The following is a 23,562-nucleotide window of genomic DNA, read 5'->3' as shown; positions in this document are numbered from 1 at the left end:
CAGTCAGCACCTTCTTTAGCTTGCCAAGAGTACTGCACTCTAATTTCTTTCTTTTCTGCCTGCTGTACAGTACATTTCTACTGCTTTGTGTTTCGTGTTACCATAGAGACAGGAGGTGCTCCAAAGCCCTGGGAAGATGGGTAGAAGCGGGTCTTTGAGGAAACAGTCCCTGCTGGCTAGTGAAGCCTGAGGCAGGAATCTATAGCAGTAAATGGAAAGAGGGAATTGCGTGGTCAGATCCGACTGTGCGTCCACAGGGTCTTAGGAAGTGCAGGCCCAGCCTGTGCTGCATTCAAAATGAGTTGTTTACAGAAACCAATTTTTCAGAGATCTCAATGCAGCGTGAGGTTTCATAGGAACAAAGCTTAGGGTTTTATTTGCAAGAAAATAACTGAAGTGACATTGACTTATTCCTTTTACTGTTTCCTCATTAAAAGGGAGCAGCTTCTAAGAAAGGTCCTCTTTGCCTGACTTATCTTGCCAATCAAAAATTTCACCTTTAAAATGCAGATCAATATTCTTTGACTCAGCCGAAACCATCAGAAGTCAGATTGCAGGCTGAGCACAAGGGACTCTACATCCAGCACCCAAGTCATTGATCCAAATATGCTAGTTCTAAAAATGAGTAGTTTTTACCCTAAATTGTCATGTACCCCTTCCATATTTTAGAAACATAACTTCAAGCTTTTAAACATTTCTGTTCTATGTCCTACTATATTATTTTAGCTCATACTTGTTAATATTTTTTATTTAGGAGAAATCTATAATATTTCAAAATAATATAGTTTTTTTTCTTGCCTTTTCCTTCTGATATGTATGTGGGAATTATTGTTAAAGGCAGCCTTTTTTTTTTTTTTTTGGTGGATAAGATCCATACTCAGAATATTTGTTGGATTTTTGTCATATATGTAGTAGTCTAAGCAGGGAAAGAATTCAGAGAAATTCAGAAAACATCAACATGTCTTCCTAGGTTACCAGTCCAAGGGCATAGTATGCAGAATTGTACTTTGGATGAAGAAGGCCAGTAATCTGTAAATCTGTAAAAAAGGAATATGGTTGAGGAAGGTCCTCTGAGGTACTTCTTTCCTCAAACTGACAGTAGGAGGCAGTAGTTTACTAGCCTGAACTCCTCTCTAAGGTAATGCCAATGACTTGTGCCAAATTTTTTTTTACTCATTTTCTAGAAATACAAGAAACCAAAATCTTAGAAGTAGTTTAAGATTTCATAATGAAACTTGGTACCATTAATACAATACATAATAATGCTGCTGGGCTATGAATAGAACAATCAAAAAAGGCAGGTCTTTCAGCCTTAATAGTGGCGCCTCTGTGCACCTGGCCCCAATGTAGGTCCTGTTCCAATTTGAATAGGAGAGTGACAAGAAATAAAGGTCATTCTCATTTTGGAAAGGAGGAGAGTCACATTTAATATGTTAGATACTTCTAATTTTCACTGATTTACTAAAATGTCTACAGAACTATGAAGTAAAAATAGAAGAGTCTGAATGGTAACCTGGTCTCCCTATGCCTTGGGGGCTAGATAAACATATGTCAAAACAGAGATAGTAGAAACAGTAGGTATGTCATTATAGCAATCAATTTCATGATTGCATTTTGAGTCTTTAGCCATTGTCTGTTTTACCATTCACAGAAGCTACGTAAATCCAAATTACCTAGGAATGTACAACTGTGTCTTCCTTTCTGTATAAAACAAAATCACAGTGAAATGCTAAATTTTGGAATATTGCATTCTTTCATTTGATTGTTTTTCATGTAGCTAAAAAAATAATGTTTGAAAAGCATTTTACTTCTGTAATAACTGATTCCATTCATACGTTATCTTTCACTTATTGACCTAATCTCAATAAGGTATGTATTTTGGGATTTTTTTTTTCCTCAGTATTAGGATTATATTTATATCTGCATTTATTTCCCTATGTAATTCAAACAGCACATATTTATTTGGTAACTAATTATGATTATTATACAACCTGTGACCATAGAATGAAGCTAAGATTACTAGTCTGAATTACACAGGGAAATAAATTGCTGATATAAATGCATCCCTGATACTGAGGAGAAAAGTTCCAAAGTGCATATCCATATAAGGTTGGGGCCTGTGATCTTGATATTACTTATTTTTGCTTTAGCCCTGTGAACCATACATCCCTATATGGTGCCTTATAACAAATTATAAAAGTATTTTTAGTAAATATGGGGAAATGAACAATATTAATTTCCACTAGGATATGAATTATTCCAATTTGAACGTCTAACTAAAGTTTAAAAAATTATAATTCCTAAATTCTTTTTAATAATAATTATTAGCTTTCTAACAGTACAAAATCCAACTGAGATTGTTACCCATCACTGGAATTTTCTATGAAGATATCTGACTCAAAAATTTATAGGTATTAGCACTGTAGGAACTCCAGGTTACTATGCTACCAATATAGTAGCCAATAGTCATATGTGGCTCTTGAGCTCTCGAAATGTGGCTAGTCTGAATTAAGATGATCTCTAAGTGTACAATACATATTTGATTTTGAAGGCTTAGTACAAAAAAAAAAACAAAGATTTCATTAATACATTTTTTATTTTGCTTACATATTGAAATAATAGTTGAAATTTGGTTAAGTAAAATATATTGTTAAAATTAGTTACACCTGATTTTCTTTCCCAATATTTAATGTGACTACTAGAAAATTTTAAGTAGCTTATGTAGCCCGCTTTCATGACACTCATATTTCTATTGGACAGCGCTATTCTAGACTCAAGTCTAGGTCCTCAAGAGGCCAGAAAGCACGAAAATATACATTAAATAAAAATGACATGTAATCAGTTTGTTATTCAGGGAATGTTATTCTGAAGTGTTTTCTTTGGGAAGGATTAATATGAAACAAGGTGGTAAAATTATGCCATGCTTAGGTCCAGTCACTCAAGAAATGATGTTTTAAACACTCATTATAAAGCAGGCACTATTCTAAGTACTGTTTTATTCTAAGTGAATAAAACAAAGATTTTTGCCTTTGTGGAGCTTACATTCTAGCAAGTTAGATCAGAATTAGATGGATATGAGTTTGTTTTTCTTGCTCCTTGAACATATTACTATCTCCTGGATATAGCTAGTGACATTTATATTTAGTGACAGGCTGGGGAGAAGTAAGGGAACATTTCTATATATAAAGTCATACATAAAATTATTTCATTTAAAATCATCTTCATTACAAATGTATCCCAGGATTGAATTCTCTAATGAATAAAAACAGATAGTTTTAAGCAGCTTTTATTAGGCTGAAAATCAACTTCAAGTTTTTTCTTTTTTTTTTAATTTTTCAATTTTATTTTATTTATTTTTTTATAGCAGGTTCTAATTAGTCATCAATTTTATACACATCAGTGTATACATGTCAATCCCAATCGCCCAATTCAGAACACCACCATCCCCACCCCACCGCAGTTTTCCCCCCTTGGTGTCCATACGTTTGTTCTCTACATCTGCATCTCAACTTCTGCCCTGCAAACTGGTTCATCTGTACCATTTTTCTAGGTACCACATACATGCGTTAATATACGACACTTGTTTTTCTCTTTCTGACTTACTTCACTCTGTATGACAGTCTCTAGATCCAGCCATGTCTCAACAAATGACCCAATTTCGTTCCTTTTTATGGCTGGGTAATATTCCATTGTATATATGCACCACAACTTCTTTAATCATTCGTCTCTTGATGGGCATTTAGGTTGCTTCCAAGACCTGGCTATTGTAAATAGTGCTGCAATGAACATTGGGGTGCATGTGTCTTTTTGAGCTACGGTTTTCTCTGGGTATATGCCCAGTAATGGGATTGCTGGATCGTATGGTAATTCTATTTTTAGATTTTTAAGGAACGTCCATACTCTTCTCCAGAGTGGCTGTATCAATTTGCATTCCCACCAACAGTGCAAGAGGGTTCCCTTTTCTCCAAACCCTCTCCAGCATTTGTTCTTTGTAGATTTTCTGATGATGTTCATTCTAACTGGTGTGAGGTGATACTTCATTGTAGTTTTGATTTGCATTTCTCTAATAATTAGTGATATTGAGCAGCTTTTCATGTTCTTCTTGTCCATCTGTATGCCTTCTTTGGAGAAATGTCTATTTAGGTCTTCTGCCCATTTTTGGATAGGGTTGTTTGTTTCTTTAATATTGTGCTGCATGAGCTGTTTCTATATTTTTGAGATTAATCCTTTGCCTGTTGATTCGTTTGCAAATATTTTCTCCCATTCTGAGGGTTGTCTTTTCGTCTTGTTTATGGTTTCCTTTGTTGTGCAAAAGCTTTTAAGTTTCATTAGGTCCCATTTGTTTATTTTTGTTTTTATTTCCATTACTCTAGGAGGTGGATCAAAAAAGATCTTGCTGTGATTTATGTCAAAGAGTGTTCTTCCTATGTTTTCCTCTAAGAGTTTTATAGTGTCTGGTTTTACATTTAGGTCTCGAATCCATTTTGAGTTTATTTTTGTGTATGGTGTCAGAGAGTGTTCTAAATTCATTCTTTTACATGTAGCTGTCCAGTATTCCCATCACCACTTATTGAAGAGACTGTCTTTTCTCCATTGTATATCCTTGCCTCCTTTTTCATAGATTAGTTACCATAGGTGCTTGGGTTTGTCTCTGGGCTTTCTATCTTGTTCCATTGATCTATGTTTCTGTTTTTGTGCCAGTACCATATTGTCTTGATTACTGTAGCTTTGTAGTATAGTCTGAAGTCAGGGAGTCTGATTCCTCCCGCTCCTTTTTTTTCCTTCAAGACTGCTTTGGCTATTCGGGGTCTTTTGTGTCTCCATACAAGTTTTAAGATTTTTTGTTCTACTTCTGTAAAAACTGCCATTGGTAATTTAATAGGGATTGCATTGAATCTCTAGATTGCTTTGGGTAGTATAGTTATTTTCACAATATTGATTCTCCCAATACAAGAACATGGTATATCTCTCCATCTGTTGGTATCATCTTTCATTTCTTTCAACAGTGTCTTATAGTTTTCTGCATACAGGTCTTTTTTTCTCCCTAGTTAGGTTTATTCCTAGGTATTTTATTCTTTTTGTTGCAGTGGTAAATGGGAGTGTTTCCTTAATTTCTCCTTCACATTTTTCATCAGTGTATAGGAATGCAAGAGATTGCTGTGCAATGATTTTGTATCCTGCAACTTTACCAAATTCATTGATTAGCTCTAGTAGTTTTCTGGTGGCATCTTTAGGATTCTCTATGTATAGTATCATGTCATCTGCAAACAGTGACAGTTTTACTTCTTCTTTTCTAATTTGCATTCCTTTTATTTCTCTTTCTTCTCTGATTGCCATGGCTAGGACTTCCAAAACTATGTTGAATAATAGTGGTGAGAGTGGACATCCTTGTCTTCTTCCTGATCTTAGAGGAAATGCTTTCAGTTTTTCACCATTGAGAATGATGTTTGCTGTGAGTTTGTTGTATATGGCCTTCATTATGTTGAGGTAGGTTCCCCCTATGCCCACTTTCTGTAGAGGTTTATTTTAAATTGGTGTTGAATTTTGTCAAAAGCTTTTTCTGCATCTATTGAGATGATGATATGGTTTTAATTCTTCAATTTGTTAATATGATGTATCATATTGATTGATTTGCATATATTGAAGAATCCTTGCATCCCTGGGATAAATACCACTTGATCATGGTGTATGAGCCTTTTAATGTGTTGTTGGATTCTGTTTGCTAGTATTTTGTTGAGGACTTTTGCATCTATATTCATCATGATATTGGTCTGTAATTTTCTTTTTTTGTAGTCTCTTTGTCTGGCTTTGGTATCAGGCTGATGGTGGCCTCATAGAATGAGTTTGGGAGTGTTCCTTCCTTTGCAATTTTTTGGAAGAGTTTGAGAAGGATGAGTCCTAGCTCTTCTCTAAATGTTTGATAGAATTCGCCTGTGAAGCCATCTGGTCCTGGACTTTTGTTCGTTGGAAGATTTTTAATCACAGTTTCCATTTCATTGCTTGTGATTGGTCTGTTCATATTTTCTACTTCTTCCTGGTTCAGTCTTGGAAGGTTATACCTTTCTGAGAATTTATCCATTTCTTCCAGGTTGTCCATTTTATTGGCAACTGCTTGTAGTAGTCTCTTAGGATGCTTTGTATTTCTACAGTGTCTGTTGTAACTTCTCCTTTTTCATTTCTAGGTTTATTGATTTGAGTCCTCTCCCTCTTTTTCTTGATGAGTCTGGCTAATGGTTTATCAATTTTGTTTATCTTCTCAAGGAACCAGCTTTTAATTTTATTGATCTTTGCTATGGTTTTCTTTGTTTCTATTTCATTTATGATCTTTATGATTTCATCTTTATGATTTCATCTTTATGATTTCTCTCCTGCTAACTTTGGGTTTTGTTTGCTCTTCTTTCTCTGGTTCCTTTAGGTGTAAGGTTTAGGTTGTTTATTTGAGATTTTCCTTGTTTCTTGAGGTAGGCTTGTATAGCTATTAACTTCCCTCTTAGAACTGCTTTTGCTGCATCACACAGGTTTTGGATTGTCGTGTTTTCATTGTCATTTGTGTCTAGGTATTTTTTGATTTCCTCTTTGATTTCTTCAGTGATCTCTTGGTTATTTAGTAACATATTGTTCAACCTCCATGTGTTTGTGTTTTTTACGTTTTCTTTTCCCTGTAATTCATTTCTAATCTCATAGCATTTTGGTCAGAAAAGATGTCTGATATGATTTCAATTTTCTTAAATTTACTGAGCTTGATTTGTGACCCAAGATGTGATCTATCCTGGAGAATGTTCCATGTGCACTGGAGAAGAGAGTGTAATCTGCTTTTTGGGGATGAAATGTCCTATAAATATCAATTAAATCTATCTGGTCTATTGTGTCATTTAAAGCTTGTGTTTCTTTATTAATTGTCTGTCTGTATGATCTGTCCGTTGGTGTAATTGAAGTGTTAAAGTCCCCCACTATTACTGTGTTACTGTCAATTTCCTCTTTTAGAGCTGTTATCAGTTGCCTTATGTACTTAGGTGCTCTTATGTTGGGTGCATATATATTTATAATTGTTATATGTTCTTCTTGGATTGATCCTTTGATCATTATGTAGTGTCCTTCCTTGTCTCTTGTAACATTCTTTATTTTAAAGTCTATTTTATATGATATGAGTATTGCTACTCCAGCTTTCTTTTGATTTCCATTTGCATGGTATATCTTTTTCCAACCCCTCACTTTCCGTCTCTAGTGTACCTAGGTCTGAAGTGGGTCTCTTGTAGACAGCATATATATGGGTCATGTTTTTGTATCCATTCAGCAAGCCTGTGTCTTTTGGTCGGAGCATTTAATCCATTCACGTTTAAGGTAATTATCGATATGTATGTTCCTATAACCATTTTCTTAATTGTTTTGGGTTTGTTTTTGTAGGTCCTTTTCTTCTCTTGTGTTTCCCACTTAGAGAAGTTCCTTTAGCATTTTTTGTAGAGCTGGTTTGGTGGTGCTGAATTCTCTTAGCTTTTGCTTGTCTGTAAAGCTTTTGATTTCTCCTTCGAATCTTTATGAGATTCTTGCCGGGTAGAGTAATCTTGGTTGTAGGTTCTTCCCTTTCATCACTTTAAGTATATCATTCCACTCCCTTCTGGCTTGTAGAGTTTCTGCTGAGAAATCAGCTGTTAAACTTATGGAAGTTCCTTTGTATGTTATTCGTCGTTTTTCCCTTGCTGCTTTCAATAATTTTTCTTTGTCTTTAATTTTTGCCAGTTTGATTACTATGTGTCTCGGCGTGTTTCTCCTTCTGTTTATCCTGTATGGGACTCGCTGGGCTTCCTGGACTTTGGTGGCTATTTCCTTTCCCATGTTAGGGAAGTTTTCAACTATAATCTCTTCAAATATTTTCTCTGTTACTTTCTCTCTCTCTTGTCCTTCTGGGACCCCCATAATGCAAATGTTGTTGCATTTAATGATATCCCAGAGAACCCATAGGCTGTCTTCATTTCTTTTCATTCTTTTTTCTTTATTCTGTTCCGCAGCAGTGAATTCCACCATTCTGTCTTCCAGGTCACTTATCCGTTCTTCTGCCTCAGTTATTCTGCTATTGATTCCTTCTAGTGTAGTTTTCATTTCAGTTATTGTATTGTTCATCTCTGTTTGTTTGTTCTTTAATTCTTCTAGGTCTTTGTTAAACATTTCTTGCATCTTCTCGATCTTTGCCTCCATTCTTTTTCCGAGGTCCTGGATCATCTTCACTATCATTATTCTGAATTCTTTTTCTGGAAGGTTGCCTATCTCTACTTCACTTCATTGTTTTTCTGGGGTTTTATCTTGTTCCTTCATCTGCTACATACCCCTCTGACTTTAATCTTGTCTTTCCATGAATGTGGTTTTTGTTCCACAGGCTGCTGGATTGTATTTCTTCTTGTTTTTTCTGTCTGCCCTCTGGTGGATGAGGCTGTGTAAGAGGCTTGTGTAAGTTTCCTGATGGGAGGGATTTGTAGTGGGTAGAGCTGGCTCTTGCTCTGGTGGGCAGAGCTCAGTAAAACTTTAAACCACTTGTCTGCTGATGGGTGGGGCTGAGTTCCCTCCCTGTTGGTTGTTTGGCCTGAGGCAACCCAACACTGGAGCCTACCTGGGCTCTTTGGTGGGGCTAATGACAGACTTGGGAGGGCTTACACCAAGGATTACTTCCCAGAACTTCTGCTGCCAGTGACCTTGTCCCCACAGTGAGCCACAGCCACCCCCCGCCTCTGCAGGAGACCCACCAACACTAGCAGGTAGGTCTGGTTCAGTCTCCCCTGGGGTCATTGACCTCTCCCCTGGGTCCCGATGCGCACACTACTTTGTGTGTGCCCTCCAAGAGTGGAGTCTCTCTTTCCCCCAGTCCTGTCGAAGTCCTGCAGTCAATTCCCACTAGGCTTCAAAGTCTGATTCTCTAGGAATTCCTCCTCCCGTTGCCGGACCCCCAGGTTGGGAAGCCTGACGTGGGGCTCAGAACCTTCACTCCAGTGGGTGGACTTCTGTCATATAAGTGTTCCCCAGTCTATGAGTCACCCACCCAGCAGTTATGGGATTTGATTTTACTGTGATTGTGCCCCTTCTACTGTCTCATTGTGGCTTCTCCTTTGTCTTTGGATGTGGGGTATCTTTTTTGGTGAGTTCCAGTGTCTTCCTGTCAATGATTGTCTAGCAGTTAGTTGTGATTCTGGTTTTCTCGCAAGAGGGGGCGAGAGCACGTCCTTCTACTCTGCTATCTTGGTTCCTGTCCAACTTCAAGTATTAAGTCTATATGGAAAATTTTTAAAGGTTATATTCAAAAGGATTCTCTGAGCAAATTATTCTTTTGTATTATAGTACTGGATACACTAGTTGGATTTGTTTTTTTTCCGTAATTTTGAACTACTAAATGAATATGGTTTTGTATGTTCATAGAAATGACAGGACCCTAAATGTTTCAAGGACTCAGCACCTAGCATGGTGTATAAGTACACAGCAGGTTGAGTTGACTTAACCATAACTTCAGCTCATGATCTCTGGAGGGACAGTTGAAGAAATTGTGGCTGTTTGGCTGGCAAAGATTTGGGGAGTGTGATAGCTGTCTTTAAGTATTTGAAGGGCTGGTGAGTGGAAGAGAAATTAGACTCTTAATATAGCCCTAGTGGGAAAATCAGTAGGACTAGTGACTAAGATTTCAGGGGAACAAACACTAGATAAATATAAAGTAAAACATTTAATTAGTAAAGGAATATATTGCCTTGTGAGATTGTGAGGCTATGACTGGAGGTCTTCAAACTTAGGCTAGACAGCCACTTGACAGAATGCTGAGTGAATGGAATTCAAGTATTGGATAGGTGGTTCTACCAACTAACTAAGGGCTTTCCAATCCTGAGATTACATGATTCTATATTATATGATTCTATGAAAGTGAAATGGAGTTGAAATAGCATACATTACTCATTCAGAAAAAAAAATCTGTACATTCGAAATATCTAATAAATATTGAATTAGGAAATATAAAAAATAAAGAAAAATACTTAAAAGCACACTGTAAGATACTACTTAGAAATGGCTTCAGGAAAACAGCTTCCTTCCTGGTCATTAGCACTGGGAATAGGCCTGTCCTCAAACCCCAAAATATAAAGTGCTCTTTACCTTTCACAGTATCTTTTTGCCATGGCTTTATCATGTGCCCCCAGAGCCATGCATGGGGGAATAAGATTTGTATTGGATTTCCCAGAAGCAAATATCAAAGTCTGTGTGGCCTTGACAGTTCGTGAACTTCTCTAAGCCTCAATTTCCTCATTTATGAAACAATTGATAATACCTATATTTTAGTGTTGTTGGAAAATCTTTTAAATAACATGTAGAGGGTTTAATATATAGTATGTGTTCAATAACTGTAATACCAAAGCATATCCCTGTGTAATTTTCCTACCTTCTTGTCCTTATAAACCACCAGACCAACCGATTATTTATAATTTATAAATAAATAAATTATTTATTGTCTGGTATCTATTAGCTGACAGGCAATTGCATACTTTAGAAACCATTTATTTAATAGCTACTAAGTCACACACTGGTGACCACAAGTGCCTGGTAGCCGAGACAACTGTCAGTGACAGATAGCAGGACTGGTAAACAGATGCTATCATTGGTTTTGATATATTAGTATAAAGAGGAAGTTGCTTTGAATGTGAAAGTTTGACTCAAAAATGTGTTGTGTGATTATGGTAGGGTGTTTAGATGGAAATGCTGAGGTAGGCACAGTACCAAAGCTCTCCCGTTAGGGCTGGAGATGCAGATGTGGGTGTCTCCTTCCTAGAGGAGATAGTTGAAGCTGTGAGATCTTGGTAAAGAGAATGTAGAAAGGACAGAAATGAGCCACGGATCTAACCATGAGAAATGGCCACACGAAGAGAGGTATCCTTGTGTTTGGGAGGTCTGAGAAGGTAAAGTAAATTAGAAGGCTAAGAATGAATCATCAATAAGTGGAAGAGTAAGCATGGTAAAGGGCCTTGTCATGATGGAAGGTGCTAACCAGGGGTCTGAAGACTTGAGTTTTGTCTCTGGCTCTGCCTGAAAGTTATGTCTGCTGCCTCAACTCTATGTAAAACAAGGTAAATACATCCATGTCACTTATCTCACAGGAGTGTTATAAGAGTAAAATGAGTAGATGCGTGGGGAATTGCTTGCAAACTATAGCATATCTATGCATAAAGGTAAGGCGATGATACTGATGTTAAGTTATAGATAACATATAATGTATCTGTAATGTAATGACTTATTACATTACAATTACAATTGTACATTACAATTACTTATTACAGCTGGACGCCAGCTGTCCAGAGTTAGACCAAACTTTACAAGTCACAGTCCTCTAAAAGACTGCCCTTACTTCATACACTTGCTGCAAGTTTGAGGGCTCCCAAGTCCTCCCACACTTCTGACCAGCTGGGTACAAATTTAGGGGTTTTCACTATCTCCTCAGGTTCAGTAATTCACTAGAATGACTCCTAGAATTCAAGAAAATGCTCTACTTACTATTGCAGCTTTGTTATAGCAAAAGGACACAAGCCAGAACCAGCCAAACAGGTTCCAAACATAAAACTTCTGCTGTCCTCAGGGATATATTACCCTCCACCCCCCAGCGCATCAGTGTGTGACAATATACATCATATTGTCAGTGTGTGATAATACTTATTGCCAACCAAGAAAACTCACCTGATCCTCAGTGCCCATAGTTTGTACTGAGGCTTCATTACTTGGGCATGATTGATAGGCCACATGATTGAACTCAGTCTCCACCTCCCAACCCTCCAGTCACATGATTGGTCTTTCTGATTTGGCCATCCCCCATTCTGAATCACTCATTACCACAAACTAAATAGGGTCCCGTCATGAGTCACCTCATTAGCATAAATTATTAGGCATGGTCTGAGGGGCCCAGGAGTGGGAAAAGACTAACGAAATTCTTTATTACACACACTCTGAAGTGTTGCAACTGTAAGAGAAAATGAGGCATGGGAAAATTCCATTGAGTTGAGGGATTTTGAGGCTTCTGATAATCTTGTAAGGAGCAGTTTTAACAGAGAGGTATGGCTGAAAGCCAAATTAGAATTTGCTAATAACTGGGTAGAAAGGTGAGAAAGAGGGAAGCAAATATAGAGTGAGACATTCAATTCAGGTAATATATTGCAAATCAGAAAGATAAGCAGTTGACTGGAAGGGTTTGCATTACTATTCCCTTTAGAGAAAAGAGCTGGATTTATCCTGGTTGTCCTGTGCCCAGGAGCCTGCAGCATCTCTAGTTCCTTCTCACACTGTGTCAAATTAGGAAAGCCAGTATAGGAAATTGTAAAATGGCAGTGCTGTCTTTAAATTTTTATTTAAAGGGCAGTGAAATAGACCAAGACTGAATAGAAGTGTATATATGACGAGTTTATGCAAAAAACCTTCTAATTTAATTGTCAATTATCTCCTTTATTCAGAAATAACTTGCATCTATCATCTCTGTCTTGTCTGTTTTGTTAGAATTAGGGGAGTAACTGCTTTGTTTTTTTGTTTTTGTTTCTACATAATTGGTTTCAATAAGAGTTTCTTGGCACTCCTAAAAAAATTTAACTATATACAAAATGCCCTTTTTGCTCTTTTTATCATTTTTATATATTTTCAATACAAAAGATAAAATAAACAGCAAAATGAAGAAAGCGAAGACAATTATTTATAGCATCAGTAAATCAACAGTAAGAAAAACCACAGGGATATGGGTTGTTGGTGGCCAGCACTAACTTCAGTTATTGCATAGATTAAAAACATATATTTGTCACACATTTTACTATCATGTAGACCCAGTAGTGCTTTAAAAATTATATTTATGGGTCATTTTCTTCTCCTGTCAAAGTAATGGCATTGCTGGGGTGAAATAAACAGCTACTTAGTAGGTCAAAGTAATAGTTAGGAGCAAAAGGTAAAGAATTGTAAGGAGAGATCAAATTTCAGGAAGACTGAATAGATGCAGTCAATTTAGAACACCAGAGTTCTATATTCTTACTCCTGTCAAAGCTGCCACAGCCTCACCATTGACCACAAAAGGCAGGAGCTCAATTTTATATGTCATCTGAGAGTTGGCACTTCTGAGAAGCCAGTGCCCATTAGAACCACAATGTGATGGAGGATCAATACCGACTTAAAGGGAATAATGCCTCTTTCTGAACCATAACTGAGATTTCCTGTAGCAGAGAGGGTTTTCCGCAAGGGCTGTCAGCCAGGGCCTTAGCCTTGCCTTCTTAGCTCAGGAAGCATAACAGCTGTTGGCTGAAATATTTTCTCATTTAGATGCCAAGTTGCATATGTTTATATTTTCGTTTTTGTCAGCAACTTTCCTGGTTCCTATGTCTTTTGTGTTACTTAAGAAACAATGCAGGGACTTCCCTGGTGGCGCAGTGGTTAAGAATCCGCCTGCCAATGCAGGGGACACGGGTTCGAGCCCTGGTCTGGGAAGATTCCACATGCCGCAGAGCAACTAAGCCCGTGCACCACAACTACTGAAGCCTGCGCTCTAGAGCCTGCGAGCCGCAACTACTGAGCCCACATGCCACCACTACTGAAGCCTGCGCGCCTAGAGCCCATGCTCCACAACAAGAGAAGCCACCACAATGAGAAGCCCGTGCACCACAAAGAAGAGGAGCCCCCGCTCGCTTCAACTAGAGAAAGCCTGTGCACAGCAACAAAGACCCAATGCAGCCATAAATAAATAAATAAATTTATTTATTTTTTTTTAAACAAAGAAACAATGCAAAAGTTAGCTCAGGATGGTGGGTTTGGGGGTGGTTTTTTGTTTGTTTGTTTGTTTTTAGCTTTCTTTGTCATCCAAATCTGTAGTCTGCCAAGGTCATATGGGATCCAGCCCCGATGTGGTTTAAGGCATTTATTCTCTCTCTCTCTCTCTTAAGTCTAGTGGGTTCTCTGTATTTGAGAGCCATTCAACTTTTCAACAATTTTCAACTTTTCATTTAATTTCAGGAAAAAGCTGTTGTGGGACTCCAGAATCAATTCTTATAGTAAGAATCATATGAGGAATTAAATTGAAATAAGTGAGTTTTCCTATCTTAAAGGAAAACAGCATGTATTCTCACCCTGTTTAATATTTCCACAGAAACATAAATACAAGATGTGTGGATTGGATTCCCTTACTGACCTAGCACTAAGAAAGGCAGCTGGTCCTTGCCCATCTGTACTCCAATCACCAAGGGCCTGGATATTTGCAATAGTCCTAGATAGATCATACTTCTCTTCACAGACATCAATTATAGTGTCTTAAAGGCAAAAACAAAAAACAACCTTGGATTCAATTCATAAAATAATAGCACAAGCTTCCTATCTTTGGAGAGTTAAGCAATCATTCTACTTTGCCTTAATATTTTTTGTTTCCATTTAAAAATGTGTATTGGTAAGGATTTGACTTGAGGGGAAATAGAAAATGCTTCTCTTTTTATTGACATCCAGCCTTATCTTCCACTGAAAGAGTCCGTGTGTCCAAGTGTGTCATCTTGTATTTGGAACTAATTTCATATAAGAAAGGTTATGAGCCCACTGGCCTCCAATTACAATTTATTTCATACCTCTGAATACCTATATAGAGTTTTCGCCAACTTGCAGGGTTGTGGTATCCCCCTGATGTTTGAAGTGAACTATTTATAAACTAAGTGCGTGTTTTTGTGTAGAATTTGGGTCTCCAGTTCAACCCACATGAAACCACCAATAGTGGACTCTCAAAATAATAGTAATGGCAAAAGACACCTGGCCTTGAACCAACATTGTAATAAAATTTCTGTATAAAAGTGAACTTGCAACTTGAGAGCTTTCTCTACCTGTAAACATTTTCTCTAGTTTGCAGTGGGACAGGAGATTCATTCTCCAACCCAACTTCATCTGTCATTTTGCAGTTTAGGGTGTGACTCCCTCAGTTCCACAGTTTGGGCCTCCCAAGGCTGGGGACCCAGATGGGGGCTGTTAAGATGCTGAGAGATAAATGTGAGGGTTGGAGTGAAGAAGTGTTATCTAGGAATTTCTAACAGCTATAAGCTCATTCTAAAATAAGCCCCTTACTTTCTTTTTTATTTCTTCAGTGGTCTCAGGAATGACCTCTTTCCGTTTTATACTATCTTGTCTATTGCTTCTCATGAAAGATTCTCCACCTAAAACCACAGAAGAGTTACATGCCAGCTTGGGTTTTCTTCTTATCATTTTGTCCCTAAAGCTAGCCCACACCTATCTGGAGTTTTCTCAATAGGGTGGAAACACTTTTGCCTGCATTGGCCACCCATTGTTATCCCCCTAAGCATCCAAAGAAGTTCAAAGAGCAAACAGTAAAGAAAAACCCAGGCTCTGCTGGGCATTTCATCCTTGGATCTGGTATAGGTCAAGTAAAGGAGGACAAAAATATCCAAGTGTGTATACAGGTCTTGTTTTTGGCAACACTAGTTTATTAGTGACCTTGACGAGAACTGTTTCAGAAGAGTAAAGTGTCAAAAGCATGACTGGAGTGAGTTCAAGAGAAAAATGGGAAGAGAGGAAATGAGACAGTAGTATGGGCAATTCTTCTGAGATGTTTTGCTACAAAGGCAGTCAACAACGGAAGCAGTAAATGGAGCAGGATGTGGAATCAAATAGAGATTTTTTCTCTAAAGATTGGGACTGTTACTACACAGTATTTACGTGCTGAGGGGAATGATTGCATGAAGAAGGAAACCTTTATGACGCAGTAGAGAGAGGGCACAGCTGCCAGAGGGATGGACAAGCTGGCACCCACCTTGAGGGGTTGGTTGTCCTCAGAGGGGAGCACAGGAGATCCCCAGGAGGGAAGAAGTGGGCGTGCCTGCAATCAGCATATAGGTGTCGGGGGCACAGGAAGCTTATGGGGGTTCTCTTCTGATTGCCTCTATGAGTGAGTGAAATGAGAGTGAAGGAGAACAGGTTGGACATTTGATGGGAAAGAAGAAGGGCTGAAAGGGTTGTCTAGGAGAATGGACAGTGAGTGCTAGGGAACTGTAGTGAATAAAGGTCGAACTTGAAGTTCGCAGTCAGGAACTTAAGTAATACCAGGAGAGAAAAGGAGTCCATGTGTGACCTTGGAGATACAGTGCTGAGGTAGTTTCCATAGGTATACTATCTGCTTTACAAAGTTATTGGGCGTATTAAATGTGTCAGAAAGCATTTTGAAGCATAAGTACAGGATATCCTTATTATGAAACTTAGCTTTGAATTACTTAGCACTTTTTCTTGGCAAAAAGCTTTTTAAATTTCTTTAAGACAGCCTTACTATCTCCAGAGACAGCATTTGGCTTCTGCCACTGATTTACTTAGTAACTAAGTCTAAGCAAATGACTTAACCTCCTTTTGCTTTTTACCTCTCAATCTATAAAATGACAGTGGCAATGTTTCAAGTGCAACAGATGCTTTAGAAATAAAGGTGCTACATAAATACAAGCTATTAATAGAATGGCATTTCAGCTCTCATGGGTATGGTCACCAGAAAGTCAGAAAGGTCAGAGCATCTGAACAAGGCCTGGGTGGTAGAAGCCTCCCTTGGAAAGCTTGGAGGGAGGTACCTCAAAGGAGGTGTCACCCACATCCTTTCCTTTAGTTCTGGTGGAGATTGATTATTAGAACCTGAGACTCAAAGAGGTGAGATAACTTGTTAGGGCCAAGGGGTTGGATTTCAACCCAGATTTACCTTAAAATCCCATGCTCTTTTCACTTTGCCACATGTGGAATTGGGCTTGATACATTATAGCCAGGGAAAGTATGGAATACTTTACTTATGTATAACCATATTTTAGCCAATTTAATCTCTTCTCTGTTGTCAAAAATGTAATGAGAGTCGCCCAGCGGCAGAATAAACTAGTTTGTTGGAGATATCATCATGATGGAGTTGTTTACAAGAAATCGAATGACAAGAAAAGGTAGGAACGTTTTTGGGGAAGGAGCAGTAAGCTGACTAAAAATTTGCACTTAGCTACGATGCAGTTTTCAAACACCTTGGGGCAGGAGAGTGGGTGCTAGAAAATAAATAAATTTGTGCGGTCATGGAAACTGTAGGAATAGAGTGTCAGCTGTGCTTTTTTACTGCAAACATGATATGTACATTATAAACTATAGAGCATAAACAGCTCTAAGAGAAAGTCACTGAACTGTTAGTAACTTTTGAGTAACAATTGCCCACCTGATAGGGAAGGTGATGATAGGAAAAGTGTATTTATTTTCTTCCAAGAGCTAAAAAGTGATCAGACTTCTAAAACTTGTTGAGATTGTCCAGGAAAGTGTGTAAAATACTCATCCATCATCGGAAGCCCCTGGTCAGGAAATGACAGTGCAGTAAATATCTTCAGCAGTCACCTTTTAATGTACAAGCTGTTTTCGGTTGGAATTTTCAGCACTCACATAAAACACACTGTCATGAGTGACTGCTTCTGCTCCAAAGTAATCACTATTGGGATAATGGAACATCTCTCTGCAAATAACCAAAAAACTTTAAATGTCATGTCAAGTTTGTTGAAGCCATTTTCAAGCTCTGTTCAAGGTTACATGAATATTGAGGGTGTCTGTTTTTTTTTTTTTAATTTGAGATCTACGAGGGAGATCACTCATAAGGTTGTGCAGTGTGAGAGTCAAGTTAATTAAAAGAAAATCTGTTGCTCTTTGGGAAAGTCAATCAGCTAGCACCATTTAGCCGTTAGCTATTAAACCTCTCTCCTCACAGCCTGGATAAGTCCAGATCACTGTCACTTACCAATGAAAGAATATATATGTGTGTATAGGTTATAGGTCTGTATGAATATATGGGTACGTATTTGGCAAATTATGACATTATTTTGATTTGCTAGGAAGTTTTAACAATTTGCCTGCCAAATTCAGTATTTTTTTTAAAAGAAAGCATTGAATTTTAAAATTCCTATCAGAAACTTTCCTCCTTAGATTTGTTTAAAAAGGAAATTAATCCTTTTATTATTCAAACTAACGCCTGTCTTGGGTCATAGAGTGTGGAAATAAATTCTTTGCCCAATGCATATTTACTGAGCATCCGCTGTGCTCCACGGCCATCCTAGGCACCGACGTTACAGCAGTATTTAGAACAATGTCCTTGCTATCTTGGAGCTTACATTCTAGTGAAGAGGTAGACAACAGACAAGTAAACAAGTATATGATGTGTCTGGTGGTTATAAGTTCTGTGAAGGGAAAGATGAGTGTAAGAAGATAGAGCGATGAAAATGTGAGTGCTATCTTAGATGGATGGTCAGAGACGGCCTCTCTCGATAGCATTTGAGCAGGGACCTAAACGAAATGCAGAACTAAGCCTTGCTAATAACTGAGTGATGGGCATTTCAGGCACAGAAGAAGTAGGAAATAAGTATTAATGCTAATGAAATTGTTGTCTATTTATATTTTTTAGCTTATTCTTAACCTCTGTGTGTTTATTTTATTTATTTATTTTTTTCCAATTCAGCAAGTATTTATTTTAAAATTTTTAGAAATTTATTTACTTTTAAAATTAGTTAATTAATTTTAATTGAAGTATAGTTGATATACAAAATTATATGTTACAGGTGTACAATATACTGATTCACAATTTTTAAAGGTTATATTCCATTTATAGTTATAAAATATTGGCTATATTTTCTGTTATGCAATATATCCTTTTAGCTTATTTTATACCTAATAATTTGTACCTCTTAATACTCTACCCCTATATTGCCCCTCCCCACTTCCCTCTCCTCACTGGTAACCCCTAGTTTGTTCTCCATATCTGTGTCTGCTAATGAAATAGTTGTCTATTTATATTTTTTAGCTTATTCTTAACCTCTGCGTGTTTATTTTAAATCTACCTTACTCTTTTGAATATTATTTAGTTTAGTCTGTCTAAGAGGACTTGTTTGTTGAGAATAATTACTTTAATGTTTCATAATGTGCACAGTGCTTGCTTATCACAGTGATAAGTTTTATGTTTCTTTCTTCCTTACTGTAGAAAATCAGAAGTTGCAGTTGACAGAAGGGTCACATTCACACTACAGTATCAATTGCAGCTCCACAAGGACTGCAGTCACCAAGGAGCTTAATTATAATCTAGACACTCACACGTCTACCGAGAGGATCAAGGCAGCTGAGAAGAAGGAAGCCTGTAATGTAGAAAGCAACAGAAAAAAGGAAATGGAACTTCTTGGCTCTGTTTCTAAAAACGAATCCATTCCCGAAGTTGAAGCCCTGCTGGCAAGATTACGAGCTTTATAAATTAAAGTGGTAAAAATGATTAAGCCAAATATAAAGCCATGCTCTAAGCTATACCACTTGAAAAAATTGCTTCTTATATAAGTGACTTTATATGGTTTTAATTTATGATATATATTAGAAAAATAAAACTCAATACATGATTACAGTGCTTTTCCTATGTACTTGAGGTCTTGGCTTATTCAAGATTGTAATGGGCTTTAATGCTTTTTTTGTCTCCTGGTGTTCATGTGTTCTGTATTTGGTGGTTGAATTTTCATATAATGCTTTAGAGAGCAGGTAGGTGGCCATGTGTTCAGCAGTGTGTCCTTAAGAAAATGCCATCTTCCCAAGTCACCGTAATTTTTACTTTAGTATTTTCCAACATTAATGAACATCAAATCATCAACCTCAAGTCTTGCTACATACCCCATGTATATTTCGTTTATGTTATTTATATAGGCCCAGGTTTCTCTTTAATTGGGATCTGTATGCTATCAGCGTAGCACGGAAAACATAAAACTGAATATAACATCTATGAGGAAATGATTGGTAAGCTCATTATCATCATTGTTGAATTCATGTTAATTAGACCCTGTAGGAGACTATACAGCAATTGAACACAGTTCCAAAAATGCTAAATAGGAATATATGCTCTCTCTTTGCAAAATGTACATGCCTTTGTATAAAGTGGGTGTACACAGTATTACAGTGCTGTGGAAACTCTTAGCCGGGAGAGCATTCCCCCCGCGCCACCCCGCCCCCCACCCGGTAATTATGACTCTAGGATCGAATTGCCATTTTGAAACTTCCCAAGTAAGGAATTTTTTTAATTTCTGTGAACAAACTAGAAATTGCAGATTCTCTGATGTGACAATCAATAACTTTAACAAAGATCTGAAGTGTTTCAAGGAAAGCTTTCCTATGCAAATGTTGCAATTTTTCCTCACTGGGGGCATAAAATTAACTCTGTTAATTCTATATCAAAGAAAATAAACTTGTTACTTGCACTAAATGAAAATAATTGCTTCTGTTTTTTTGTAATTACCATGTTCCATGGATTAGCTGGAAACAGACTGTGCTCTGCAGTCTATCTAAGCATCTCTTCTGCTTTATGACGTACAATAAGCAAGTGACTGTTCTTTTACCTCCAGTTAAAAAGCAGTTACATGGAACTAGTCTGCGAGGTCCACTGCCTTTTATTTCCATGTTTAAGTTGTCACCTCCTTTCAGCTCCAAGTTAATAAAGTTAATTAATTAGAACTCTGAGCCAGGCCCTGGTTATAGACATTGGGGAACAGAGTGTTATCCACAGCCAAGGTGGGAATAAGTTGTTCTCATCTGTATCGCTGAAATGTGCATTTTGCCCTCCAGTTGCAATTCCTGTTTTCCTGAGAGCAAGTCTTAAAAATCAGGAAAGGTGAAGGACATTTAAGCAGATGGAAGACCTAACCACAAGGAAAGAAGTTAAATGAAGGAATTCTGACTGTTCTTAACATAATTTTGCAAAGACTTGGGATTTTCAGAAATAAAACTGAAATTCAACCCAGTAGTTTGGACACACCAGATGGCAGGTAAATACTGTCAACTTAGGGCCGGGGAGCAGACACAGGGGAGAAGCAGCCTGGCCAGTAAAGGGAAGTGACGATGATGCAACCTCCCAGGTGCAGAGGAAGGCAGGGAAGTCCCGAAACAGCAATCAGCCCCCAGAGCATCTGTCTGCAGAGGCTGAAGGACAACCTTCAGGCGAGGGCCAGTAGCCGGGAACTGTACACACCTGTACTGCCTCGCCCTCGCTGAGGGAGCTTTTTCTGAACAGGCCTGAATAGGAGGGCTATAGCTATGAGGAGGAAAACACAAAACAAAGAGTTGACAGAGGTAAGAGCCAACCAAGAAACATTGGTTTCTGTTGCAGATATTTCTTTCAACAATAGACGGGGGTTATAATTAGGGTTTTAAAATTCATAATATTCCTTTAGTCAACTACAGATGGAAACTGTAGCGATGACCTTTAATTTGAAAGCGGACATTGCGGTACAAGGGTGTGTTTCTGAGCAAACAGATTTTGTTCATTTGAATTAGTGGATAAAAGGCACACTGGTCGGTGCCTTGATGAGGGTGTTCCATCCAGGCTAGTGACAAGCCCCGAATAGATTCCCTTCCCCTTTCTCTCACACCAGGGGAGAGAATTTGGCAAGAACACAGACCACTAAGTGATCACTGAGTGGTCCAAAAGCAAAGACTGGTTGCTAACAAGTTTCCCAATCAAATATTTAAAGTAATTTAAAAATAAGGGGGTAATCTAATCATATATGCATGTATGTCCTTTTGTTAACATACTTGAATAGTTAAACAAAATGTGCCAAACACCTAGTGTTTATATGAGGAAGTAAACATTTCAGTAATTTATATGAAAAAAATTCTGCTAAATCTAGAAAATGCAATTATTTATACCAAGTAACTCCAAAACTCTTTTAGTTGGTACCATACAACTAAAACCATTATTCAAAAACAGGAGTTATTAATGACTTCAAAATGTTAGTTTAGCTGCAAATGATTATTTCCTGGGTGATTCGTTCTCATTTTAAAGTATCATAATCCAATGTAGATCTGAGTTTACTAGTTAGAAACTAAATCTATAATGTACATATCTGTGCTACATTTCATCTTATTAATTAAACTTTCATTTATAGATAAACGGGTGCACTGGGAGCATATTTGGTGATTAGTTTTGTGACAACCTTTTGTACAGAATGTAACTTTTGGAAAGTTGTAGGTCCTAATATAAACTGCTAATATGAATGAAAATTTTTAAAAGTGGCATTCATTGTCTTTTTCTTCATATTAAAAATTTTGAGATCCAGGAATTGTAGCTGGCAGTGACCCGGTCCTCATTTTTGTCTGGTGAATTGTTGAATGGTAGCTGTTACCTGCCCTTGCCAGGCATGACTGTTCTTAAAATACGTCCTAGGGCCAAACTGTTCAACCATTTTGCTCAAGAGCTACTGTTTAGCAAAACACGTGGAGCTGCCAAAGAACCACAGAGACTGGATGGCATTTCAGTACTGAATCCAAATCTCCCTATAAAATGAAAATAATGGAACCTTAAACCATAAAAATTCATTATTTCTAAATAGACCATTGACTTCTTTGTGTGTGTGTGGTACGCAGGCCTCTCTCACTGTCGTGGCCTCTCCCGTTGTGGAGTACAGGCTCCAGACGCGCAGGCTCAGAGACCATGGCTCAGGGGCACAGCCGCTCCACGGTGTGTGGGATCTTCCCAGACCGAGGTACGAACCCATGTACCCTGCATCGGCAGGCGGACTCTCAACCACTGCGCCACTAGGGAAGCCCAGACCATTGCCTTTTAAAATAGGTATGAAGGAAGAGGTTACAGCTAGGGTGGGGATGGGGTTTGAGTTAGAATGAAAGTTAGCTGTGCCCCTAATTAGGGTTTGGCTGTGGTAGGCTCTTCGACTCCTACTCACCTAGTTAGAGTTGAGTGTCACATTTGTCTGCAACCATACTCTCCCTTCAGCATCTCCAAGAGACAAGAACTTAAAAGGAATCTTAATTTATTTCAGGAAACCTTAAAATGATAGATTTTTTTCCCCTCTACTATCCATTTTGAAACTCCAACCATTGGATAAAAAATGTTTTGAAAATTCCAGAAATTGCCTCCTTCCAATGAATATCACTAACATGCTCCAGATTCTGGCAGATCTATGTTGTTATACATTTTTTAAGCTATTTGAAATATAATTTTTTTAAAGGGATTCTGTTGATGAAATTAGAAGCCGAATTTTTGGATTATCACTTCAGGACTGCCTATTCATTTTCTTTTACAACAGCCTTTTAACATATTTTAGTAAGTCTATTATTTACCTTAGTTTTTTTTTTAATTGTATCTGAAGTTTGAGACTTTACATTTTTTCTTGGCATTTTTATTCCATGTTATGTTTGGATTAAAAACCTATTTATAAAAATTTCTCCTTTTTCCTTGCTTTCTAACTATGCGTTATTAAATATTTATTTTAAACATGAATCTCCAATGACAATCTAATGTTAATATTTTATATATAATCTGACTGGGTGTGATTGATGGTCAAACATTAAGATGCCAGAATAAATTAATTAAACAGATTGAATCAAGCATTCTGATGAATTATTTCTTGAGAGGGAGACCAAGTGCTCAGATGGGTATATTCCAGTTAATTTTTCCCCAAAGTATCTGTTTTCACAGGCATGGCTGATCCTGGTGGAACAGGTCTATCTTTGCATAAAAGAACAAATATTTATGGTATATTAACCATAAATATTTAATAACAT

At 37.6% G+C, this 23,562-nt stretch overlaps 1 protein-coding gene across 4 annotated transcripts in view; it reads left to right on the top strand.

Moving 5' to 3' along the window:
- DIAPH3 (diaphanous related formin 3) overlaps positions 1–20,234 on the top strand; it is a 546,819-nt gene extending 526,585 nt beyond the window's left edge. For all 4 annotated transcript variants that reach the window (XM_059996017.1, XM_059996016.1, XM_059996015.1 and 1 more), the window contains one exon: positions 18,995–20,234. In XM_059996017.1, coding sequence (XP_059852000.1) covers positions 18,995–19,257 — 263 coding nt within the window. In that variant the 3' untranslated portion in view covers positions 19,258–20,234. The remainder of the gene's footprint in view (positions 1–18,994) is intronic.
- The last annotated feature ends 3,328 nt before the right edge of the window (positions 20,235–23,562 follow it).

The sequence above is a fragment of the Delphinus delphis genome, chromosome 18 (assembly GCF_949987515.2).
Source record: "Delphinus delphis chromosome 18, mDelDel1.2, whole genome shotgun sequence".
Taxonomy (NCBI): Eukaryota; Metazoa; Chordata; class Mammalia; order Artiodactyla; family Delphinidae; genus Delphinus; species Delphinus delphis.
Note: the sequence above shows the minus strand (reverse complement) of the source record. Positions and strands in the feature narration are given on the sequence as shown.